The sequence below is a fragment of the Bombina bombina genome, chromosome 5 (assembly GCF_027579735.1).
Source record: "Bombina bombina isolate aBomBom1 chromosome 5, aBomBom1.pri, whole genome shotgun sequence".
Lineage (NCBI taxonomy): Eukaryota > Metazoa > Chordata > Amphibia > Anura > Bombinatoridae > Bombina > Bombina bombina.
The window spans coordinates 893066539-893075567 of NC_069503.1; the positions used below are offsets into that span (position 1 = coordinate 893066539).

General features: G+C 39.4%; 1 protein-coding gene across 1 annotated transcript in view; it reads right to left on the reverse strand.

The window, feature by feature from the left end:
* Positions 1-1471, reverse strand: part of LYPLA1 (lysophospholipase 1) — a 186587-nt gene extending 185116 nt beyond the window's left edge. The window contains exon 1 of the mRNA XM_053715044.1: positions 1299-1471. Coding sequence (XP_053571019.1) covers positions 1299-1367 — 69 coding nt within the window. The 5' untranslated portion in view covers positions 1368-1471. The remainder of the gene's footprint in view (positions 1-1298) is intronic.
* Positions 1472-9029: the final 7558 nt, after the last annotated feature.

A 9029-nucleotide genomic window follows, 5' to 3' on the forward strand; every position in this document is an offset into this window, starting at 1 on the left:
CTGACAGATTTATAGTCGAAGGGGGTCTTTAAATTTAGGGTTTCGCAAACAGTTATGTAAAAACAAGATGTTTGATATGCTGTGTGCAGCAGGTGCTTCTATAAGAAAACTACTGGGGTTTAGGATGTTAGGTAATGATTATGTGATACTGAGGAGTTGCTGTGCATTATTCCTGAATAAAACAAGGACATTTAACATCTGATCTTCAAATAGATTAGAATTACATAGTGTTATGTTAGAAGCACTACTTTTTAGTTGCCTACAAATGTAGATCAAGGACATGCAACTGTATATAAAATTTGTACACACCTTACAAAAAATAAAAATCACCCATATCTCAACAGGGTTTTCGTTCAATGACATACCAGCCTTATGTTTACTTACTAAAAAAAAAAAAAAAAAAAAAAAAACACACACAACCAGAATTCACAGAACACTACACACAAGCTGCCCCTGTGCCCTTGGACAAGTCACATAAGTCCCTGTGCTTAGACTGTCAGTCTCAAGCTCCCAAGGCCTTAACCATTTAGTTACTGTATAGCACCAATCTCTAAATCACTCTGCCGACAAGAGGGGCACAAAAGCCCCGTTGCTTTAACCCTCTGCTTGCCAGAGATAACACGCCAGAGATTTATTAATTTAGTGGATGTCAAAAGCACAATAACCCATTGTATTGCAGAAGAGAAGAAACTCAGTACAACTTTAACTCATTGTCTGTTGGAGAGGATTTGATACATTGCTAAAGATCGGGGATTTGATACATTGCTAAAAAGCAAAGTTTAGATATTTAAAGTTTAACCCCTTAGCTGCCAGAGAGGTACAAACTCGCATGGGCTTTAACCTAATCACGTGCAAGTGAAGAACACGATCCCAATAGCTTTGATCCATTAATTACTAATAGATTTGATCCATTAATTACTAAGAGGCACATTGTTTCAACGGCTTTAAATAATTGGTTGCCATATAGGTTAAGCTGGGGAGTTTAATCAATCGACTATCACATGAAAGCTAAAAGACACTGCAGCCTCTCCGGCATTTAATGCCATGCCCAGCCCTGGGCACTTCAGCCGTCTCACAGGGAGACTAACAGCCCTCTGGAGCATTGCTCTCTAACAAGTGAGCTGGAATACATGGAACTTTGCATGTTAATGCGGTGATCATATACTTTCTGAGGTGACGTGTCCAGCTCTGCTACAAGTGAGTAAGAAGGCGTGTCAGTTGCCCTGAGGCTACCGGTATGTCATTCCAGGAAGCAGGTACATGTGAGAGGGGGCTCTATGTAGTACCCTGTAACTCACCGCTGCGGTTGCCTTTCTAGCGGCAGGCACTATGGCAGGCAAGGGTGAAGACATGTTGTTGCCGCACATACACCGGCTGAGAGCGAGCGCCGCCTCTCCTTCCTCGTGTTCCCAGGCTGTCTGGGTTAAAAACAAAACTGACGTCCCCTCAACGCACCGCCCTTATCCCTAGAACAGTAGAACTGTGAACATCCTAAAGCGCATCCTCGCGGCTGGGGGCGTGTAGCTAGCTAGTAGCGTCGACTACAGCCTACATTTCATTGACTAGTAGCCTATATGACATGCGACCAATGAGGTGACGGGGGCCAGGAAGTGGGAAGGTAACATAAACTACGTCTTTACATAATAACGGGTTTTGATTGGTTAAGTAGAGTCTGGTCGGCGTGATAAATAGAGTGAGGCGGACATGGCCTTTGGATTGGATAGAGAAGTAGAGATGTTGGACTGTGTGAAGTAGTGGAGATGCGCATTTGTCAATTTATAATTTGCATCAATATCTGATTATAAATGGAGGCAGTAAAGCAGTGAAAGTAATGTAAAAAGACACGCTGAATTGCTGATGTGTGTATTTTTATGTAAAGGGGGTTAAGCACATAGTCAAAACAGTACACCTGTACCAGCACTCTAAATAAGGATAGGGCTAGTGAGTCAGTTGCATTTATATATTTGTATGCTAGGGGACCAGATCATTGAGGACACACAACATACTCAAAACGAAAAGTATGGATTGTTAGACTAGGTCTTGGGTTTAGCATTTCAAAGCATTTATTATAAATGCAATGAAGAATAAAAACAATAGCTGCCACTATCAGGGCTGTCATCAGCGGGTATATAGGGTGACTCCTGTCAGGGGGCTCCATGAGGCAACCACAACTATTATTATTACATTTTGGCAGCCACCAGAGTGCGTGACAACAGAGAGCTATTGAGCGTGGGAAATGTCATTACAAGGAGTAAAGCATTAGCATTTTAGAGGATTTCTGAGTGTGCACTAAACCACTACTCAGTGTAAGACAGACTTGGCACTTCAGTTTGCACAGTGTGTGCCAGAGTCAGGCGGAAGATCACTTTCATTTGAAGAGTAGGTAGGACTTACTTAGGAATTGTCTTTTTATTTATTTGTGCAATTTCAGATTGTAACTTCAGTGTGGTAGTTGTATGCTGGGGCCAGGGGTCCATTAAACACATTTTTTTAGCAATATGCAGCAGTGTATTTATGATTACTTGACACTGCTGCAAATTCTATATTTAAAACCATGCAGAAATGTTTCCTCCTCAATACACAAATGGAATGTGCCCTTTTGGCAGATATGATTTTTGTATTTATATTATATATGTGTGTTCATCACATTCCAGATGCCAGGAGGCATTTTATCTAAGATTTTTACATCTGCATAAAAATGTTATAATCTCAGGCTAAGATTGCTCAGTGTTTGAAATGAGACAGGTTAACTTAAAGGGACAGTCTAGTCAAAATTTAACGTTCATGATTCAGATAGGGCATGTAATTTCAAACAACTTTCCAATTTATTTCTATTATCTCATTTGCTCAATTCTTTAGATATCCTTTGTTGAAGAAATAGCAATGCACATGTGTGAGCCAATCACACAATGCCTCTATGTGCAGCAACCAATAAACAGCTACTGAGCATATCTAGATATGTTTTTCAGCAAGTGATATCAAGAGAATGAAGCAAATTAGATAATAGAAGTAAATTAGAAAGTTGTTTAAAATGACATGCTCTTTCTAAATCATGAAAGAAAAAATGTAGGTTTCATGTCCCTTTAACACTGTTCAGTTTACACTACAGCTGACTAAAAAATTATATTTTTTTTTAATGATTTTTATTGAAGTTCAATTCACGGCATACAAGCAATATTTTTCAATACAATCAATACAGAAAGAGAAAAAAAAACACAGTTCCAACTGTACACATCAAAATTATAGAACATTGATTAGTACTAACAATGAACATCCTATTTGCCAGTAAAACTAAGAACCTTCCAAATAAAAAATGGGGCCACTTTTGGACCTCACAAAATGAAAAGGAAAATAAAGCAATAGAAGGCTGCCATGGACGTTAGGGGGCCACTTTTGGGTCACAAATAATGAACTTCATTTTTCTTATTTTATAATAAGAGTGAAAATATCAATTTGCTGTGTAAATAATGTGTTAAAATATGTAGGTATAAAGCTGTAATGAGTGGAAAGAAAAGGAACTCCAAGTTTAATGCGTATGATAAGGCAATGGCAATGTAGGAAGTGCAGATAAGACTACGCCTATGAATAAACATATAGGGGAAAAAAGAACCCAACCAGGTCACCAACTAAAATAATTTTTGATAGACCCCTTTCTAACTATGCTCAATCTGGAGTGATCTATATAAGCATATCTAGGTATGCAAAAGTTCTAAACTGATTCTCAAGCTCATAATAGTCTTAAATTCTAGATATCTGCAACAACATACTTAAAACATTCTATGGCATGTTTAAAACTGTAATAAGTGGAAGGAAGAGGAGCTCCAAATGTAACGCATATGACAGAGCAATGATAATATAAAAAGTGCAAATGAGACCATTCCTATGGGTAAACTTTCAGGGGAGCGCAAAAGGAGCAAGTATGGCTAAAGATGGTCATAATCTAAGTCAAACGTGCACAAAATATGCTATATGTATATATATATATATAGAGGGGACACTAGTATGCTTGTACGGTATTTTTGTGTTTTAGGTTATCTGTCACTGCGATCAGCATGGTGAGTTTATTTGTGCACTCCCACTACCGCTGTGAGCCTATCAGGGGTTTGTTATTATTTTGGCACTTAACCAATGTGAGTCAGGTAGGAGTGGCTGAACCTTACCGCGATCGTCTCTGCAAACTGTCAGATCACGCAAGCATAAAGAGATCTTGACCGTGGTAGAGACAGCTTTGTGCTGCAGACTAGGGATGTATTTGTTTCACATCGGTTTTGATTTATTTATATTTATATTTATCTAGGTGATGGTTTTTTGATTTGATCGTTCAGATCTAATACTGGCTGGGCATTATTTACTCCAATGGGGGCGTGTGTCTCCTGAAGTTGGAACGTTCCATTTGTGGGCTCCCACTACGCCAGGGATATATTTTCATGGACTATATATGAGGGATACATATATAATTTTTTTGTACACTTAAAGTTTGTTACACTATTGTTCACTTTAACATTTATTTATGATTGATATGCACTTGCTACACGAGTTTCATATTTAGCATGAGATATTCATTATAATAGCACATTTTTCTGTCAATTGGTACAGTCTTGAGGTGTTTGCACACGGCCTCCATTCATTGGTGGCCTCTCTAGGGGAGGGTTTAACAGGCCTTTATTAGTTTGTTTGTTTGTAGTTTCTGTTGGTCAGAGGAAGGGACGCTATCTGTCCCGAAACGTCACTAATAAATTTTGTTTGGATAAGTTATCTAAAGACCAGTGAGTGCTTTTCTCAATTTTGCTGATGAATTTTCCTACATAGCACCCTGGCAGTTGATGGTATTTGGTGAGAGTGCATATACCCCCGCTTGTTCCTGGCTGTATATATATATATATATATATATATATATATATATATATATATATATATATATAGTGTAATCAAATCCCCACTCCCCTCTAGTGGTACAAAAAATAGTAGTGACAACTTCTACTGCAAGATATAGTTTTAAAACTATGTACCTAAATGTAGTGTACTTTAGAGGAAATTGTCATAACAAGAAGTGCCCAGAACCAACCAGCGGTTCTGAAGCATAGGTATATACATTGATGGGGTACATCTACCAAATAATTGTGTGGATCATGTTTGTTAGCTCTATAAGAAGTATGACACAAAGCATGGATGTCAAGCAACCTTACGTAATAAGAATAAACAACATCAAATATATATTTATATTGTAGCTATATTAGGGTTTATTTTACAGGTACGTATTTAGCTTTAAATAGGATTAATTTTTTTAATAAGAAATAATTTATTTTGTTAGATAAAAATTATATTTAACTTAGGGGGGTGTTAGGGTTAGACTTAGCTTTAGGGGTTAATACATTTATTAGAGTAGCGGCGAGGTCCGGTTGGCAGATTAGGGGTTAATACTCTTAGTTAGGTGTCGCAGATGTTAGGGAGGGCAGATTAGGGGTTAATACTATTTATTATAGGGTTTTTGAGGCGGGAGTGCGGCGGTTTAGGGGTTATTACATTTATTATAGTGGCGGTGAGGTCCGTTCGGCAGATTAGGGGTTAATAAGTGTAGGTAAGGTAGCGGCGACGTTGGGGTGGCAGATTAGGGGTTAATAAATATAATATAGGGGTCAGCGATGTGGGCAGCAGATTAGGGGTACATAGGTATAATGTAGGTTGCGGCGGTGTCCGGAGCGGCAGATTAGGGGTTCATAGTATAATGCAGGGGTCAGTGATAGCGGGGGTGGCAGATTAGGGGTTAATAAGTGTAAGGTTAGGGGTGTTTAGACTCGGGGTACATGTTAGGGTGTTAGGTGCAGACTTAGAGAGTGTTTCCCCATAGGAAACAATGGGGCTGCGTTAGGAGCTTAACGCTGCTTTTTTGCAGGTGTTAGGTTTTTTTTCAGCCCAAACTGCCCCATTGTTTCCTATGGGGGAATTGTGCACAAGCACGTTTTTCCAGCTAGCCGCTACCGTAAGCAACGCTGGTATTGAGAGTTGAAGTGGCGGTAAATATGCCTCTACGCTCCCTTTTTGGAGCCTAACGCAGCCCTTCAGAGAACTCTAAATACCAGCGTTATTTAAAAGGTGCGGGGGGAAAAAACACGCATAGCTAACGCACCCCTTTGGCCGCAAAACTCTAAATCTAGGCGATAGTTTTTTGTGATAGTTGTACTATGAGGCTTGTTATATGATTGGGGGTGGGTTGGGAGTTTAGGTATAGTAGGTAAAAGAGAGAAAAAAGAAAATAAAAAATATATATATATATATATGTAGTGCCTGCCGGGACTAAGGGCTATAAATTGCTTAGGATCAGAAACTCGACATTTTCATATGCTCACTCAGCAATCCTCACATCTGGAGTGATCTTTATAGGCACATCTAGGTATGTAAGAGTTCTAAGCTGATTCTCAAGCTCATAGTAGTCTTAAATTCTAGGTGTCTACAACAACATACTAAAATAAAATTATGTGGGTCACATGCTTATAGAACAACATCCAGAAAAGAAAATGAACCCAGTGAACAGACATTTGCTCCAATTACACATCCCACATGTTTAAAGATAACTATAATCATATGGCACACGTACAGATTGAGCGAATAGGCCTACGATCACAATAATCTATTTATGGAAGCCAGTCACATAAGAATGCTTTGTGAGCTATAGAGGGATTATAGTTCTCAAACCTGCTTGTATATTAAACTTTCAGCATTGTCGTATTTGCCGTTATCCATTGTGGCCACAATATCGTGCTCTGCCTTATGCATTTTACCTTGTCAGTAAAGAATGGTGTCAATACATCGGACTAAATTTTGAAAGTTTTGTGTACGATGGGAAGACTATGCTGTTATATTAGATTTACTTAAAGGGACAGTCTAGTCAAAATTAAACTTTCATGGGGGAACTTCCGGGCAGCGGCCATGACTGGTCGCATTTCTGCAAGCTGCTCCAGCTTTCCTATACCATTTGCAAGATACCACCCTATTTAAGAAGCTTCTCGTATGGAGATTGACATATTTACAATATCCTAAAGAAAACCTATCCATAGAGATAATTTTTTCCGGAATTGCTGCTGGCTTCAGAGCCCGGAGCTAATTTGAAGCTGTGGCCTCCAACACCTGCCACGTGAGATAACCCCCCGGCAGGACGCTCTCTAGCTCCTGTCGTTAGTTTTCATGTGAGTATACTCACACTACCTTAACCAGTGTGCTGACCTAACGTTTATTATAAAGAACTAACATGGATATGAAGAGTGCCGCCGCCATTTTAAAAGTGCTGAGCAATCTCCTCTCGGATCATCATGCCGCTCTAGAGGAAACACTAGTCACAGCATTTAATCCTGAAGCTTTAAAGACACCTCGACAAACTATTCCAACCAGGCCTGTGTTGGCAACACATTTTAATAGTAGCGCTTTGGGGCCCCAGTGCTACATACCAACCCTGCTTGAAAAAGATAGGACACTTGCTACCATAGGTCCAAAACCAGGCAATGGAGAGATCGCGGCTGTGAACACTGACTGTGCTACCGGCAGAAGCGCAACCTGTGCAGGGATCAGTATCAACGGTATAGCAGTTACCCAATCACCATTACTGTTAGCTGGGGAAAGAATATACAAGAGAGTCCCTGCTGAGCATTCACTCCAAGAACAGGGAGACATATGGTCGCAACCGCATTGCCCCTTAATGATTTTGCAGCTTCCAATGACCCCTTGCTATTCTGTTTCGCTGCTGCTTCACTGGGTCACTATCCGGAGGCAGAGATGCTGCCCTCCGGTCACTACATGCTCACGGCTCAGACCCCTAGCACGGCAACTGTCTGGCAAAATTGACTCTTGCAGGGAGACCCGCACCGGAATTGGTTAAACTTAGACCTGGACATGAGCGAACAGATTTACGATAAATACTTTATGTTTATTTACAGCCCTGTTTGAGAACTCCTCTGCTACAACCCTTTATGCTAACAAAATGTGATGCAGTAGATATTTCTTTATTGTTTGCCTCTAAATGTAGAAAAAATTACTTTGGCAAAAGGACTCGCACTGAAATAGGTTAGGCTGGTGGGTTTAGCTGGAACTATGCTCAGCACTGTATTTATACCCATCCAGTTACGTTTGTAAGCTTTTCTGTTGTTATTTTCAAAATTTATATTGCGTAGTAGGGCTTGCTTGTTTTAGCGAATTACTATATTTGCGCTATTTCATTTATAATTGCATCCTTGATGTAGCCTCTTTACATAACTGCAATTTACTATACAGGGGCATATTACTTTACATAATCTAATTTTATTGATATTGAGCCCTCCTCACTAAATCCAATTTAGCTGCTTGCCTTTATATTAGCCCACTAATGCATTTGCCCTGCACAGTTTCATCCAGACAGGGCAGGTTAGGGAAGCCTCTTATTATCCCACAGGTTGTATTCCTCTTTTCCTAGCAGCTAACTAATGGCAATTTTATTTGCAGCTTAAGAGAATTTTTATCTAAATTGACCTCAAGCTATAAGTTTGCTAAACGTCTATTTTATTGTTAATGTAAACTCATTGTGTGGTGCTGCATTGCCTGCGGCCGGGGTGATGCACCATGCACATATTTATACAACTAGCATTTACAGTTAGTAGCACATAGGAAATAAATCTAGTTCTAAATTGAGGTTTCTCAAACAAGTAATTTCTTTACTCGTTTTACCCCTGCCTGTTTACTATATGACAAATCCTAAGACTGTCCTTTTTTCTTAGTAGGTCAGCACAGAAAATTTATCATACACAATAGTGTACGTTAGCATTGTTTCACCAAGTTGGCATCAACTATTCTAAACTCACTTTATCCCTTTAATATTACCCATAGTTGTGTCAATAACACATTATTCGTCTCCCCTAGGATATCTATACACCCAGGCATGTTTTATAGCTCCAAAAATACTATAGAATCTATATTTACTCAAGCTTGTTTCACTCCTTATCTCTCCCATGATATCCATTCATTCAGGCATGTTTCATAGCCCTAAAAATATTTTAGACCCTGGG